General features: G+C 37.5%; 1 protein-coding gene across 11 annotated transcripts in view; it reads left to right on the top strand.

Moving 5' to 3' along the window:
- The first annotated feature begins 1,934 nt into the window (after window positions 1-1,934).
- The window catches only part of CENPE (centromere protein E), a 98,078-nt gene continuing 82,872 nt past the window's right edge, over window positions 1,935-17,140 (top strand). For 10 of the 11 annotated variants that reach the window (XM_054485231.2, XM_063663949.1, XM_054485232.2 and 7 more), the window contains exons 1-10: window positions 1,982-2,106; window positions 3,521-3,612; window positions 4,117-4,206; window positions 4,331-4,449; window positions 5,136-5,255; window positions 5,685-5,766; window positions 5,928-5,995; window positions 6,079-6,144; window positions 14,417-14,468; window positions 17,002-17,089. In XM_054485231.2, the coding sequence (XP_054341206.1) occupies window positions 2,051-2,106; window positions 3,521-3,612; window positions 4,117-4,206; window positions 4,331-4,449; window positions 5,136-5,255; window positions 5,685-5,766; window positions 5,928-5,995; window positions 6,079-6,144; window positions 14,417-14,468; window positions 17,002-17,089 (833 nt within the window). In that variant the 5' untranslated portion in view covers window positions 1,982-2,050. Of the gene's footprint in view, window positions 2,107-3,520; window positions 3,613-4,116; window positions 4,207-4,330; window positions 4,450-5,135; window positions 5,256-5,684; window positions 5,767-5,927; window positions 5,996-6,078; window positions 6,145-14,416; window positions 14,469-17,001; window positions 17,090-17,140 lie in introns of all 11 variants that reach the window. The other variant, XM_054485226.2, reaches the window with a different exon arrangement.

The following is a 17,140-nucleotide window of genomic DNA, read 5'->3' as shown; positions in this document are numbered from 1 at the left end:
GATAGAGAGCATATAATAGAGAGCCTGGCATATAGTAAATCTTCAATAAATGTCACCTGCTGTGATGATAAAAAAAGACAGTCATAGCAACCATCATAAGCACAACTATGAAAGGCTGATGACTTCTCTTTACTCGTGAACCAATCTCCTCTTCTCTCATTAGAAATTTTGGTTAATCACATCTCCCTTCTCCTTCTTCATAGGTTCCTTGCCTTCAGCTGTCTCATTTTTGCCCACAATTAAAAACAAAAACAACAGTTAAAATATACCTTCCTTAACTCTGTATTTTCTTACTAGATACAGCCAAGTATCTTTACAGTCTAGCAATAAAAAAGAGTTGTTTATACTACCTCACAGCTGGTTAACCAAAATAAATATTGAATGAATAGACTCATTTTTCTTTACTGTTCTTATCTATAGTTTCTTTAAATTGAAAGAAACTACTTTCACCTAACTCAGTCTACCATCTAACTCAGTCCTCACTCTGCAAGGAAATTAGGCATATTCTGTGTATCTTTCCAGAAATTATGTATGTATGTCCAGACATATTCTGTGTACATAACTGTGCACCTTGAATTTCTCTTAATAAATGAAACATCTTGGATAGCTTTCTAAAGTACATATAAAGAGCTAGGCCAGGCACGATGGCTCATGCCTGTAATCCCAGCACTTTGGGAGGCCAAGGCAAGGAGGATTGCTTGAACCTAGGAGTTCAAGACCTGCCTGGGCAACACTGTGAGACCCCACTCCCTACCCTAATCCCCCCACCACCCCCTACCCTAATCCCCCCACCACCCCGTCTCTACAAAAAAATTTTAAAATTATCTGGGCTTGTGATGTGCCTGTAATCCAAGCTACTCAGGAGGTTAAGGTGGGAATCCCACTTGGGCTGAGGCCAGGAGTTGAGCCTGCAGTGAGCTGTATTCAGCCTACTGCACTCTAGCCTAGGTGACAAAGCAAGAACTCATGTTTATTTAAAAAAAAAAAAAAAGAGAGAGAGAAGAAAGGGAAAACAAGCACTATTTCTGGGAAAAAAATCACTGTATTTAGAATAGCTTTCCCTCTTAGTAAATAAAAGTAACAACCCAGGCCAGGAGCGGTGGCTCACGCCTTTAATTCCAGCACTTTGGGAGACCGAGGCAAGTGGATCACCTGAGGTCAGGAGTTTGAGACCAGCCTTGCCGACATGGCGAAGCCCCGTCTCTACTAAAAATACAAAAATTACCTGGGCGTGTTGGCGGGCACCTGTAATCCCAGCTACTCGGGAGGCTGAGGCAGGAGAATCACTTGAATGCAGGAGGTGGAGGTTGCAATGAGCCGAGATAAGCACCACTGCACTCCAGCCTGGGCTGACAGAGTGAGACTCCATTTCCAAAAAAAAAAAAAAAAAAAAGTATCAACCCATTACTCAATGAGTTTTTCAGTCCTCGGTATTTATTTTCCCTAATTCAACCTCTAAGGAAGCCACAGCTAATGGAAACGAGTTACAGAAAGAGAGAAACAGGAGAAAAGCCTAAACTCAGATTTTCTAAGGCGCACAACAGGCTTGTCACGTTTCTGGACTGGACAGTTTCAACTCTTGCTGTTTAAAGTTTATTTTAAACTGTTGGTGCAGTTTCTTTAAAAGACGGCAATTCTGTTTGGGTAGTGAAAAATACATGTATCTACCTAGTTTCGTCTACAGGTTCCAAACTTTTTAAGGATGGGGTGGAGGACGATGTTCGCTGGCTTTTGGCAAATAATAGTATTCTGGTATTCCAGGACCACCACTCTCTGCCCACTCCTGGGAGCCCCTCCCCTCGGCCCTCTCCTCCGACTCTCTGCTGGGCCCTTTAAACCCCCTCTCCTGTTTAGCAGTGGTCCCGCCGCCCGCCTTGCGTCCCCCGTGCTGAGCTGCACGTGGAATGGCCCATGACGTCACGAGGCCACGGCTCAATCAGATGCGGCGTTTGGGAAATTTTAAATTTAAAGGCGGGGCGGCCCGTGCGCCCTGAAGTGCCGGCCGCAGAGGGTCCTGGCCATTTTCCTGGGACCAGTTCAGCCCGACAGGATGGCGGAGGAAGGAGCCGTGGCCGTCTACGTGCGAGTGCGGCCGCTGAACAGCAGGTAGGGGGGCCACACCACGGCCCAGTGCCCGCTGAGCCTGCGGCGCCGCCCTGAGCCGGAGGGGCGAGGCCTGCGATGTTTCCAGGAGCCGCTGCTTCCCGACTCTGCTGTCTAGTAACTCGGCTGCTGGCCGTCGTTTCAGGGTCTGTAAAGTGACAGGGGAGGATCGGAGATCTAGAAGATACTTTCCAGCTGCGAGATTCACTTAAATTTAACTCAGTCTCGCCGACATACAGACCTTCCCTTCTGTGCTGCTCTGCCTTACGGCATCTGCTCCTCCCTGCCCCATTCCCCGCCTAGAGAAGTCGTATGGGACCGTGCCTTCCTGGCCCTCATCACAGTTAGTCATTTTACACGTAACTGCTGTCTCCAGACCCCCTGAAGACGAGGGCTAGTCTGTCTTGTCATATTACATTCAGTCGTCACTCAAGACCATTCTACAAATATTTATCAATTTTTTTTAGTACCTTTGTACAACACAGACACCTCCGTCATTGCCCAGTGGCTCTTCCATTCTAATGGGACGAGACAGAAAGTAAAGTTGAAAATGTAGGATGTTAAGTGGTGATATGTAGGTAATAAATGCTATGGAGAAAAAGCAGGAACAGGAATAAATGAAATCGGTTTGCTTCGCTAGCTTCTGGCCCTCGAACCGAAATGCTAACACTTTATGTGTGTGAGAAATTTTTATTGAACACGGGGTTTAATAAATGCAAATACCAAGATCAGGAATTTCCTATTTTTGAGGAGCTCATTATCTAATGCCTTAAACGGCTACATAAAGAAACCATTAGGATACCTTTTGACAAGTGTTATGATGGGCAGGTGGAGAATGTTTGCTAGAGGAGTCATTAGCCCATCAGAGAGATGACATCTTCCCGTGGGGTGAACTGGTGTCAGGAAAGTCTTGACGCTTTTCATGAGTGAAATAATCCCTATGTTACTTAATGGAAAGGAAAGTCAGAGTATTCCAGGCACAGAGAGGTTACATCTGTCATTTGGGGAAGACCTTCAGGTAGAGCTTAGGATGTATCTAGGAATTCAGAGGAAAATGGAAGAGAGAAATGACATGATCTAGGACTCGTGCCATGCTGAGGATTTCATAAGTTTCCAAAAGGTTTTAAGAATTTTAAGCAAGACAGACATAATCAGAGTTGCATTTTGAATCCATCCCTTCGTTTACCAGTACTTGGGGAGAGGGTGAGAATGAAAGCCTTCACAAGAAAACACTTTTGAGGCGGCAGAAGATCACTGAAGCTTCATTTAAGAGTTGAATCCTCAAAGATGGACTTTCTGTCGTTCTTTTATATTACTATCTTTCAAAATATTCTTTAGAAGGGGAAATGTTTTCAATTATCCCTCCTATGACATGACTTTTATGACTGGTTAAAATGCAGTGTTTTTATTCTTTTAGAGAAGAATCACTTGGAGAAACTGCCCAAGTTTACTGGAAAACTGACAATAATGTCATTTATCAAGTTGATGGAAGTAAATCCTTCAATTTTGGTAAGCTTATAATAGCATCAAAAGTTACCTTGTTATCCTTTTGCTATTAAAAGTACAAAAGGCTTATCAATAATATTAGATTTGTCACTAAAGATTAGACTAAGCCTTCTATAAACTGCTTCACTGGAAACAAAATTGTTTATCCATCATGTATTTAAGTAAGGTAACCAATTGGCATTTAAAACAGTTATAATCACAGGTATCTAATTTGCATCTAGGTAGATTCCAGACCCCCATTGTGCAAGCACTATACCTTACTGCCTCTTGAAAGAACATAGAAAAGTTGACTTGTAGTGTATTTTTTGTGTGTGAAAATGAACTCATTTTACCTTAGGGAAGGGTATTTTCAGAGAACCAAAAAGTTGAAGAAAATACTGTGTCTTAAATAGTTGATCATCCTACATTCTGACAGTTTTACTTTTGGGAATAATTACTAATTTGGAATGAAAACACAGTGGATTCATTTGGTTTAACTTCTGTGTTGTTGTTGTTGTTGTTGTTTAGATCGTGTCTTTCATGGTAATGAAACTACCAAAAATGTGTATGAAGAAATAGCAGCACCAATCATCGATTCTGCCATACAAGGCTACAATGGTTTGTATTCACTCAATGCTGCAGAAACATTTTAGTCTTGGGCATCTGTGCAACAAGCATGCATAGTTTTACCCATTATAGATTTGTTTTTAATCTTTGCATATGTGTGTTTTGTTTTTTGCAGGTACTATATTTGCCTATGGACAGACTGCTTCGGGAAAAACATATACCATGATGGGTTCAGAAGATCATTTGGGAGTTATACCCAGGGCAATTCATGACATTTTCCAAAAAATTAAGAAGGTAAGTAACTTAACTGGATTTCTAGTATGTACAGGTAAAACTAGTAAAAACTGGGTACCAGTCTTAGTGTATTTCTCTTGTAAAGATGAAAGGAAGTAGACTTACAGTTATTGTTTGATTATCCATGGGGAAAGAAGAAAGGCATAGCATAGATTCACTTTTATCTCCACAACTTACTTTATAAAGCTTAAAGTTCTTTTATTCTTTCTCTTGAATTCTGCAACAATAATACTCTCAACAAAAAGTAGGCATTAAGGAACAAGAAAATGTTATCAGAATGGTTAGCTCCACCTAACCATTTAACTATCAGTGATTATAAAGGAACAGTAGAAAGTAGATGTAGGTAAAAAAAGAAGGGAAGCAGAAAGCCAGAATAGGCAACCTAGTTAGTTGGTTTTAAATTAGCATTTTTATTAAAGTAAGAACATCTTTTGAGAGGGTTTTATTTTGAGCATAGAGTTTGAGCCTAGAGTTGGTGTTCTTCCAGCTTTATGGTACTTCACTTTTCATTATTTCTGTAACGATGCTTTTATATTTTTATGTTTATTATTTTATCAACTTTAGAACCAAGGGTTTTCTTAGTTTCTTTTACAGACATTTTACCTCTTTAAGCACATGAGCATTTAGTATTAGGTTTTCACAATTGGATGCTTCCTGGTGTTTTTATGTAATTTTTTTTCTTCTAGTTTCCTGATAGGGAATTTCTCTTACGTGTATCTTACATGGAAATATACAATGAAACCATTACAGATTTACTCTGTGGCACTCAAAAAATGAAACCTTTAATTATTCGAGAAGATGTCAATGTGAGTAGCAGACTTAAGGGAGCTTTAAAATTGACTTACTTATTGGGATTATTGTTCTTGAATGTTTACCTTTAATTTCTATGGTTTTTAAAGTGTCTCCTATTTCTATAGTATGTGAGGGTTTTTTTGAAGTATTTATATTCATCTTTTAAACAATATGAATAGTTTTAAAATACTGACAGCTCTAATATTTTGGTTTAATTGTAAAAATAGCAAGTTGGAAGTATCAGGTTAGAATTTGGTGTGCTTTGGTATATGAAATAAATTGTGGGTATTCATAGAATTACTTGTTATATTCCTACAGAATTATGGTTCCATTTGCTACTTTTAACTTTCACAAATGAATTCTATAATAGTTTGCACCTTCTTTTGAAAAGCAAACTTGTGACTTCTATTTCTCTAATCTTTCCATAATTAAACTTGTTTCAGAGGAATGTGTATGTTGCTGATCTCACAGAAGAAGTTGTATATACATCAGAAATGGCTTTGAAATGGATTACAAAGGGAGAAAGTAAGAGTTTATGCTGTATTTCTTTAGAACACTTGTAAAAACTATCTTTTCAATCAAGCGCGTTTAGACTTCAAATCATACTTTTTTAAGTTAAAATAAAAGTTATTGTGTTTCTGTGGATTTTAATATATATGCAGCTGAAATATAACTCATTTTTACAGAGAGCAGGCATTATGGAGAAACAAAAATGAATCAAAGAAGCAGTCGTTCTCATACCATCTTTAGAATGGTAGGTAATTCTCTCTATCTATCTATTAGATCTTTCCAAGTAAGAATGCACTAATTTTTCTACAGCTTGCCTTTTCTATCTAGATTTTGGAAAGTAGAGAGAAGGGTGAACCTTCTAATTGTGAAGGATCTGTTAAGGTATCCCATTTGGTGAGTATTAATGAACCATAATAATGTACTGTATGGGCCAAAACAAAATTTAATTTAGTTGCTGGATGTTTGGTTTAATAAGAACTGTTAACTAAACTAAGTGTGGCTGGAAATCTACAAATTGTCTGCTTAGTCTTGTCAGTATCATCAAATTCCTAGCTAAAATGTCATAGGAAAAATTCAGAGGATCTTTCTTCCTGTTATGTCATGGTTGCCATCTCCTAAAATTTAAATGTCAGGGCTATAGGATTATAGGAATTGATGTTTTTTTCTAACCACTAATGAAGTAGAATTTTTTTCTATACACATTTAACAATTTAAATCATCTTAGAATTTGAGGGTCTTTTTGTAAAATCTCAGCCAATGTAATTTAGAGTTATGTGATCAGCAAAAATCTAGGTTGGATGGTTAAAAAGTAATCACATTATTTTAGGTTTTACTGAAGTACAATAAGAAAATATATTTTGTATTAATAACATAGTATTTTAGACTGTAAATCCATTGAGGAGTGATACTGCATTTATCCTGGTAGCCCCAACACATTATACCTATTTTAAGTCTAATATAAATTTGCTGAATAAGCGAATATACGCATTATGCAAACATTCCTATGTTCCACATTAGTAAACCTTCACTTCCTTCTTGCCACACTAAATTATTGCTGTTTCTTTCTTGCTCCTTTTCTATCCTTTACCATATTGCTTTATTCTGCATCTTTAGGGCCTAAATTCTTTAGCTTGATGTGGGATATGATTTAAGATTATTTGATTAGAAAACTTCAGGGAAAAAAGCAATCTATAATGTGTTTATTCATTTTCAGATTTTATAAAATTAGATTATTAATTACTTAATATTCAATTCTAATTTCACCTTAGCTATTTTGCTATAAAATTGTATAACTTATTTTAGTAGACTTTAATCTTGTTTTAATTTAACAATAAAAAACCAAAACCTAACCTCTTTAGTTTTCTCATCCAAGACTGTGATATTTCACATAATTTTAACTTTTAATAATTTAGCTTTAATACTCTTGGCATATTCAGTGATCTACTTGATGATTTTCCTCATGTTACTTGATGCTCTGTCATCAGTGTTCCATCTGTTCCAACCCTCCAGCCTACCCACTTACTCTAAGAATCTTCTTGGAAAGAAGTCTCTAAAGAGTCATCTCTGTCTCTTTAGAGGTGACTCTTTTCTGATTACCTCCTGGCCTTGGTGGGATGATAATATCCAGTTTCTCTTAGCTGTACCTCCTCTGTTTTCTACCCTGGCTTCTTTTTCCCTACCCTCCTAAAAAAATAATAAAAAAAAACTTGGAGGTATTCTGTGGCCTTTCTTACCCAAGTTCTTGCTCTCAAACGTTCTGTCATCATTTCCATGTTGATGACTGCCAAATATTTTATCTATAGTCTCTGAATTCTAATTCATGTCTTCCTAAAGATGGTTATAATTGTGTCCCATCATTATCTCAAACTTTAATATGTCTAAAACGAAACTATTTTCTTCCTACCATAGTGAATATTCCTTATTTCCAGTAAAACCAGCATTATCCTAGCTGCCTAAGCTGGAAACCTAAGTCAATTTTGACTCATCTTTTTCTGCCTTTCTCTTTGTCCACTTGTCCCATTTCTTATTGATCCTACCTTTGAACATTTCCGTGGCTGCTACACTCATTTACTTTCTCATCTCTCTTGAATTACTATGTCAGTCTCCTGGAACCTTGTCTCCATGACTCTTGTCTTTGTTTCCTGAAGTCATCATAAGGATTTCTAATACACTAACCACTGCTTTTGTATGTCACTTCCTGGGGCAAGATTTGGCCACTCTTAACCAATCTAACTTTATTTCCTTCTGCTTCACATGAACTCCTCCCTCATAGATTGGGCCTCTGAGTATCTTTGAATATGAATGCTTGTTCTCATCTTTAACCTTCACTCATGCTGCCTTCATTACCACTTTGCCCTTTTATTATGTATCTGTGTCATCTGTAGTGGACACTGTGCAAGAAAAATTAGACTCCTTAACTGGTAATACATATTTACCTGCCTAGTCTCAAAAATCTCCACAGAGAGAAATAACGTAAAGCTTTGACTTTCTTTCAAATCACTCACAATATTTACCAAGTCGTTATTGTCTTCTGAGCATGATGTTGGGCTCTGAGATTAAAAAAAAATAAACAAGACATCCCTCCACTGCTTCTCTTACAAGCAGTCTCCTCTGCCACCTCCCTAACCCAAGCTGGTATTATCTCTCACCCAGATTCCTGCCCCAGCTGCCTTACGGAGCTGCCTGTGGCTGCTCTTACCCCTTCCCAATCCATCCTCCACCCAGTAGTCATAGTGGATCCATTGTGCAAGCCATTGCTGGGCTTTATGCAAGGTTCTCTTTTTTTTTCAAGTTTTATGTTTCTATTATTTTTATTTATTTTTTTTTAATTATACTTTAAGTTTTAGGGTACATGTGCACAACATGCAGGTTTGTTACATATGTATACATGTGCCATATTGGTATACTGCACCCATTAACTCGTCATTTACATTAGGTATATCTCCTAATGCTATCCCCCCTTCCCCCCACCCCACAACAGGCCCAGGTGTGTGATGTTCCCCTTCCTGTGTCCACGTGTTCTCATTGTTCAGTTCCAACCTGTGAGTGAGAGAACATGCGGTGTTTGGTTTTTTCTCCTTGCAATAGTTTGCTGAGAATGATGGTTTCCAGCTTCCCTACAAAGGACATGAACTCATCATTTTTTATGGCTGCACAGAATTGCATGGTGTATATGTGCCACATTTTCTTAATCCAGTCTATCATTATTGGACATTTGGGTTGGTTCCAAATCTTTGCTATTGTGAATAGTGCCACAATAAATATATGTGTGCATGTGTCTTTATAGCAGCATGATTTTATAATCCTTTGGGTATATACCCAGTAATGGGATGGCTAGGTCAAATGGTATTTCTAGTTCTAGATCCCTGAGGAATCGCCACACTGTCTTCCACAATGGTTGAAGTAGTTTACAGTCCCACCAACAGTGTAAAAGTGTTCCCATTTCTCCACATCCTCTCCAGCACCTGTTGTTCCCTGACTTTTTAGTGATTGCCATTCTAACTGCTGTGAGATGGTATCTCATTGTGGTTTTGATTTGCATTTCTCTGATGGCCAGTGATGATGAGCATTTTTTCATGTAGTTTTTGGCTGCATAAATGTCTTCTTTTGAGAAGTGTCTGTTCATATCCTTTGCCCACTTGTTGATGGGGTTGTTTGTTTTTTTTTTTCTAAATTTGTTTGAGTTCTTTGTATATTCTGGATATTAGCCCTTTGTCAGATGAGTAGATAGCAAAAATTTTCTCCCATTCTGTAAGTTGCCTGTTCACTCTGATGGTAGTTTCTTTTGCTGTGCAGAAGCTCTTTAGTTTAGTTAGATCCTATTTGTCAATTTTGTCTTTTGTTGCCATTGCTTTTGGTGTTTTAGACATGAAGTCCTTGCCCATGCCTATGTTCTGAATGGTATCACCTAGGTTTTCTTCTAGGGATTTTATGATTTTAGGTCTCACATTTAAGTCTTTAATCCATCTTGAATTAATTTTTGTATAAGGTGTAAGGAAGGGATCCAGTTTCAGCTTTCTACATATGGCTAGCCAGTTTTCCCAGCACCATTTATTAAATAGGCAATCCTTTCCCCATTTCTTGTTTTTGTCAGGTTTGTCAAAGATCACATAGTTGTAGATATGTGGCATTATTTCTGAGGGCTCTGTTCCTTTCCATTGGTCTGTGTCTCTGTTTTGGTACCAGTATCATGCTGTTTTGGTTACTGTAGCCTTGTAGTATAGTTTGAAATCAGGTAGCGTGATGCCTCCAGCTTTATTCTTTTGGCTTAGGATTGACTTGGCAATGCGGGCTCTTTTTTGGTTCCATATGAACTTTAAAGTAGTTTTTTCCAGTTCTGTGAAGAAAAGTCATTGGTAGCTTGATGGGGATGGCATTGAATCTATAAATTACCTTGGGCAGTATGGCCATTTTCACGATATTGATTCTTCCTACCCATGAGCATGGAATGTTCTTCCATTTGTTTGTATTCTCTTTTATTTCATTGAGCAGTGGTTTGTAGTTCTCCTTGAAGAGATCCTTCACATCCCTTGTAAGATGGATTCCTAGGTATTTTATTCTCTTTGAAGCAATTGTGAATGGGAGTTCACTCATGATTTGGCTCTCCGTTTGTCTGTTATTGGTGTATAAGAATGCTTGTGATTTTTGCACATTGATTTTGTATCCTGAGACTTTGCTGAAGTTGCTTATCAGCCTAAGGAGATTTTGGGCTGAGACGATGGGGTTTTCTAGATACACAATGATGTCATCTGCAAACAGGGACAATTTGACTTCCTCTTTTCCTAATTGAATACCCTTTATTTCCTTCACCTGCCTGATTGCCCTGACCAGAACTTCCAATACTATGTTGAATAGGAGTGGTGAGAAAGGGCATCCTTGTCTTGTGCCAGTTTTCAAAGGGAATGCTTCGAGTTTTTGCCCATTCAGTGTGATATTGGCTGTGGGTTTGTCATAGATAGCTGTTATTGTTTTCAGATACGTCCCATCAATACCTAATTTATTGAGAGTTTTTAGCATGAAGCATTGTTGAATTTTGTCAAAGGCCTTTTCTGCGTCTATTGAGATAATCATGTGGTTTTTGTCGTTGGTTCTGTTTATAGGCTGGATTACGTTTATTGATTTTTGTATGTTGAACCAGCCTTGCATCCCAGAGATGAAGCCCACTTGATCATGGTGGATAAGCTTTTTGATGTGCTGCTGGATTCGGTTTGCCAGTATTTTATTGAGCATTTTTGCATCAATGTTCATCAGGGGTATTGGTCTTTATACCCAAAGAACTATAAATCATGCTGCTATAAAGACACATGCACACGTATGTTTATTGCGGCACTATTCACAATAGCAAAGACTTGGAACCAACCCAAATGTCCAACAACGATAATGATTGCCTCAATTTCAGAGCCTGTTATTGGTCTATTCAGAGATTCAACTGCTTCCTGATTTAGTCTTGGGAGGGTGTATGTGTCGAGGAATTTATCCATTTCTTCTAGATTTTCTAGTTTATTTGCATAGAGGTGTTTATAGTATTCTCTGATGGTAGTTTGTATTTCTGTAGGATCGGTGGTGATATCCCCTTTATCATTTTTTATTGCGTCTATTTGATTCTTATCTCTTTTATTCTTTATTAGTTTTGCTAGCAGTCTATCAATTTTGTCGATCTTTTCAAAAAACCAGCTCCTGGATTCATTGATTTTTTGAAGGGTTTTTTTGTGTCTCTGTCTCCTTCAGTTCTGCTCTGATCTTAGTTATTTCTTGCCTTCTGCTAGCTTTTGAATGTGTTTGCTCTTGCTTCTGTAGTTCTTTTAATTGTGATGTTAGGGTGTCAATTTTAGATCTTTCCTGCTTTCTCTTGTGGGCATTTAGTGCTATTAAGTTTCCCTCTACACACTGCTTTAAATGTGTCCCAGAGATTCTGGTATGTTGTGTCTTTGTTCTCGTTGGTTTCAAAGAACATCTTTATTTCTGCCTTCATTTTGTTGTGTACCCAGTAGTCATTCAGGAGCAGGTTGTTCAGTTTCCATGCAGTTGAGCGGTTTTGAGTGAGTTTCTTAATCCTGAGTTCTAGTTTGATTGCACTGTGGTCTGAGAGACAGTTTGTTATAATTTCTGTTCTTTTACATTTGCTGAGGAGTGCTTTACTTCCAACTGTGTGGTCAGTTTTGGAATTAGTGTGATGTGGTGCTGAGAAGAATGTATATTCTGTTGATTTGGGGTGGAGAGTTCTGTAGATGTCTATTAGGTCTGCTTGGTGCAGAGCTGAGTTCAATTCCTGGATATCCTTGTTAACTTTCTGTCTCATTGATCTGTCTAATGTTGACAGTGGGGTGTTAAAGTCTCCCATTATTATTGTGTGGGAGTCTAAGTCTCTTTGTAGGTCTCTAAGGACTTGCTTTATGAATCTGGGTGCTCCTGTATTGGGTGCATATATATTTAGGATAGTTAGCTCTTCTTGTTGAATTGATCCCTTTACCATTATGTAATGGTCTTTGTCTCTTTTGATCTTTGTTGGTTTAAAGTCTGTTTTATCAGAGACTAGGATTGCAACCGCTGCCTTTTTTTGTGTTCCATTTGCTTGGTGGATTTTCCTCCATCCCTTTATTTTGAGCCTATGTGTGTCTCTGCACATGAGATGGGTTTCCTGAATACAGCACAGTGATGGGTCTTGACTATCCAATTTGCCAGTCTGTGTCTTTTAATTGGAGCATTTAGCCCATTTACATTTAAGGTTAATATTGTTATGTGTGAATTTGATCCTGTCATTATGATGTTAGCTGGTTATTTTGCTCGTTAGTTGATGCAGTTTCTTCCTAGCCTCAATGGTCTTTACAATTTGGCATGTTTTTGCAGTGGCTGGCACCGGTTGTTCCTTTCCATGTTTAGTGCTTCCTTCAGGAGCTCTTTTAGGGCAGGCCTGCTGGTGACAAAATCTCTCAGCATTTGCTTGTCTGTAAAGGATTTTATTTCTCCTTCACTAATGAAACTTAGTTTGGCTGGATATGAAATTCTGGGTTGAAAATTCTTTTCTTTAAGAATGTTGAATATTGGCCCCCACTCTCTTCTGGCTTGTAGAGTTTCTGCCGAGAGATCCGCTGTTAGTCTGATGGGCTTCCCTTTGTGGGTAACCCGACCTTTCTCTCTGGCTGCCCTTAACTTTTTTCCTTCATTTCAACTTTGGTGGATCTGACAATTATGTGTCTTGGAGTTGCTCTTCTCAAGGAGTATCTTTGTGGCATTCTCTGTATTTCCTGAATTTGATAAAAAGTAAGGAACAAACCTCCAAGAAATATGGGACTATGTGAAAAGACCAAATCTACGTCTGTTTGCTGTGCCTGAAAGTGACGGGGAGAATGGAACAAAGTTGGAAAACACTCTGCAGGATATTATCCAGGAGAACTTCCCAAATCTAGCAAGGCAGGGTTCTATTACTCCCTTGCATAAAGCCCTGCAATGGCTTCTCATTGAATTTAAACATTTCAGAGTTTTAGATCTCACTTAAAAAGTCCTGCATAATCTGGCCCCTGTCTGCTTCTCTTATTCTATCTTTTCCTGTCTTCACTTCACCAACTGTGCCACACTGCCTTTTCTATTTTTTTTGAATACACTGAGCACATTCTGCTTTGGTACTAAGTGTTTTGGCTATTCTTTTTGTCTAGACTGCTGTTTCCCTTGATGTTTTTGGGACCAGCTTCCTCTTCTCTGGTCATTCAGATTGCAGGTTAATGACAAGCCTTCCACTGCTATCCAGTCCCATGAACCTAAAGCTACTGGCCCCTTTTCCAGCTCTATTTAAATAATCTCTGTTAAACTTATCACAATGTTTCTTATTTGTCTTTTTATCTCTTCTCACCAGCCTCCTCCTCTATGTAGAATGTAAGCTCCATGAGAGCAGAGACCTTATTTATTTGTAGCCCTAGCACCTGATGCACTTCCTGGAGCATAATAAGTAGCCACTTCTTTTCAATAATATTTGTGAAATGAAAGAGAGGTCCAGCTCTTAAAGATGCCACGGTAAAGTCATGGTATTGCTACAGCATAGTACAGCTAGCATGCATGACTAGTCCAACAAAATAAGTGCTATAAATGTAAGTTGTATCTGTAAGTCATGTTTATAAAGAGTTCTGGTTATGCAGTTCAAGGAGCAGTTCATCTGAAATCTGGCGGGGAGGAAGGATAAAGTAGGCAAAGCTATGCTGAGGAGATAATCTTTGTGCCTGGTTCTTGAATAAAGAATAAGGACAGAATAGAACATTCGAACTAACTGAATAAAGGAAATAGCAAAAAGCTGGTGCTTGGAGGTGTAGAAGTACATGGGGTGTTGGGGAATAGTGAGTAGTTCAGCTAGAGTTAGGAATAAGGGATGGATAGATACAAAGTTGGAGCAGTGCAAGTGCCAGCGTATAAAGAATTATATTTGCCATAGTAAGTTTTTGGACCTTGTATAGGAAACAGAGCCTATACTGGTGGCATTATGGAAGATCTAAAGAAAGGAACAGATAGAGAACAGTTTGACTCAGAGAAAAAAGGGAATGCCTAAACAGTAGCATGGGAGACATGGATACAGATCGAATATTCAGATATACCATGTATTAAAAATGTTCTTTCAGTAGCTTTAATTTTATTGTTTCAAATTATCTGCCCTAAAGATTTATTTTTATCTGTCTTACAGAATTTGGTTGATCTTGCAGGCAGCGAAAGAGCTGCTCAAACAGGAGCTGCAGGTAATTAAAACTCATGAAATATGTTAGTCTTAATGTCTTCCTATTTTACAGGTTTAAAAAGTACTACAAGGCATTTTTAGAAACTGATAAAGTAATTATATTCATTATTAATAATAATGAATCATTAATTATGATTTTCTGATAAAAGTCTTTAACATAGAAGTCAGCATCTGTATCTGCTTATTTTTTATTTTAGTCTACAATAGCATCAATTAAAAAATGAAAATTATACAATTGATGGGATTGTACAGCAGGAAAGCCCATGAGAATTCCATAAAAGCCATTTAAACTTTCAAAATAAGGAAATTAAGAAAGATAGTGGGGTACAAAATTAATATGCAGATATTAATTTTTAAAAGTTAAAATATTAATAAACAAAAACAAGTTAAAATATTTAGTAGACAAAAAGACTCCATTTATAATAACCTAAAAGATGTGATACCTAGGAAGAAACTCAACAAAGATTTGTACAAGACTGATATAAAGAAAACCTTTTTTTTTTTTTTTTTTTCTGAGGCAGACTCTCACTCTGTCTCCCAGGCTGGAGTGCAGTGGCACGATCTCAGCTCAATGCAACCTCCACCTCCTGGACTCAAGCAGTTCTCATGCCTCAGCCTCCCAAGTAGCTAGGATTACAGACATGCACCATCACGCCCAGCTAATTTTTGTATTTTTAGTAGAGACAGAGTTTTGCCATGTTGGTCAGGCTGGTCTCTAACTCTTGGCCTCAAGTGATCCACGCACCTCAGCCTCCCAAAGTTCTGGGATTACAGGTGTGAGCCACCACACCCGGCCTAAGAAAATTTGTAAATCAGACTTGAAGGACACAAACAAATACTTGAAAAAATGGAGAAGCATACTTAAATGGAGAAGATTCAAAATCACAAAGATATCAGGCCTCTGTTAATTTCTAGATTTAACGCAATCCTAATAAAAATATCAAGAGTACATTTTCATGTTTAAATTAGGTAAGATGATTTTAAAATTTGTATGGAAACATAAAAACAGACAAGAGTAGCCAGGAAAATTCCAAAAAGCAGAAAGTGGAATTTAAGATTTTACTATCTTACTATAAGATAGTAAAACATATTATAATGCCACAGTAATTAAAACTGTGTGAATTGTCAGCCCAGTGAAATAGAATAGAAAATCCATCAAGAGTCCCAAATACATACAGAAGTTAGAATACAATAAAGATGGTCCTTCAAATTTGTAAAGAAAAGATAGATTATTCATTAATTGATAGCCATTTGGGAAAAAAAATTAAGTCAGATCCATATATCATACACCAAGGAATGCATTATAAGTAGCTCAAAAACTTCAATATGAAAAAAACTATAAAAATTATTGGAAGTCAACTTACAGTGGGAAAACCCTTTTGTAACTGATACAAAGTCCAGATGCCTTAAAAGCTTAAAAGAAACCAACAAAAAAAACTGGGCAAAGGATATAAATGAATAGTTCATAATGCTTAAATGGTTTAGCTTGCACCTGCACTCTTGCCATTAGAAGAGCTGCTCATCCAAGGAAGATTAGACGTTTATTCAACAGACTTGAGCTCATTCTGCAGCCTATTGTAGAGCCACTCAACTGAGCCTAGCCTACATCCACCAAACCAGTCCATCCTCAGACCTGTGAACAAAAAATAAATGCTTGTTTTAGTTGGTTGGTTAGGTAGTAATGTTAAAGCAATAGCTAATTAATGCACCTGTGAAATAACATCTGTTCAAAATTATTTTTGCAATATTTTTTTGTATAGGCAGTAGATTGAAAACCTACATGTCCTTCAACAGGGGATGGGGTGGGTGAATGAAGTCTGATGCAGCTGTAAAATGGAATTTTATACTTTAAAAAAGAATGAAAAAGATCAGTGTTTACCAATATGGAAATTTTTCCAAGATATGTTGCCAAGTGAAAAAAAGCGAAGTGCAAAATAGTATGTATGGTCTGTTACTATTGATATCAGTGAAGAAGGAAGGAAATAAATATATATGAATTTGTATGTTTAAAAATCTCTAAAGAAAAAACAAACTAATAACAGTGGTTTCCTGGTAGAGGTATAAGAACTGGTTGAGTGGGGATAAAAGTGGAAGGGAGCTTTTTCAAAGTGTACTTTTTTTTTTAAACTTTTTGAACCGTGTGAGCATATTAACAATTTAAAAATAAGAAATTAGAGGCTAATTTGGTTGTAAGTTCATAGTTGCCTATATTTAGATGTTGGAAAAAAATTGATTTGAACTGAAGAGCTAGAGAAGCTTTCAGGAAACAGGTTTTTTTTCCCTACATTCTTCCCTCCCTCTTCATTTTTTTCTTTTTACTATTTTTCTCAGGTAATAACCTTTCTGATTCACTTGAAGTGGGACCAATAGGGAGAGAGCTGTTTCTACCACTGATATGAAAGATGGGCTCATGTCTAAACCAGAGCATAGACTAGCATCTGCCCTCTAATTTCTCTCATTAACTTAGTGATAAATAAGTTTATCATCTAGAAAAGGAGTCAAGTTTAGTTTTCGTATTTGTTTAATAAATTCAGGTGTGCGGCTCAAGGAAGGCTGTAATATAAATCGAAGCTTATTTATTTTGGGACAAGTGATCAAGAAACTTAGTGATGGACAAGTTGGGTAAGTTTATCCCGTTGTGCACTTACCTACTGATTCTTATATTTTTCATTA

Source organism: Pongo pygmaeus, chromosome 3 (genome assembly GCF_028885625.2).
Source record: "Pongo pygmaeus isolate AG05252 chromosome 3, NHGRI_mPonPyg2-v2.0_pri, whole genome shotgun sequence".
NCBI classification, from domain to species: Eukaryota; Metazoa; Chordata; class Mammalia; order Primates; family Hominidae; genus Pongo; species Pongo pygmaeus.
Note: the sequence above shows the minus strand (reverse complement) of the source record. Positions and strands in the feature narration are given on the sequence as shown.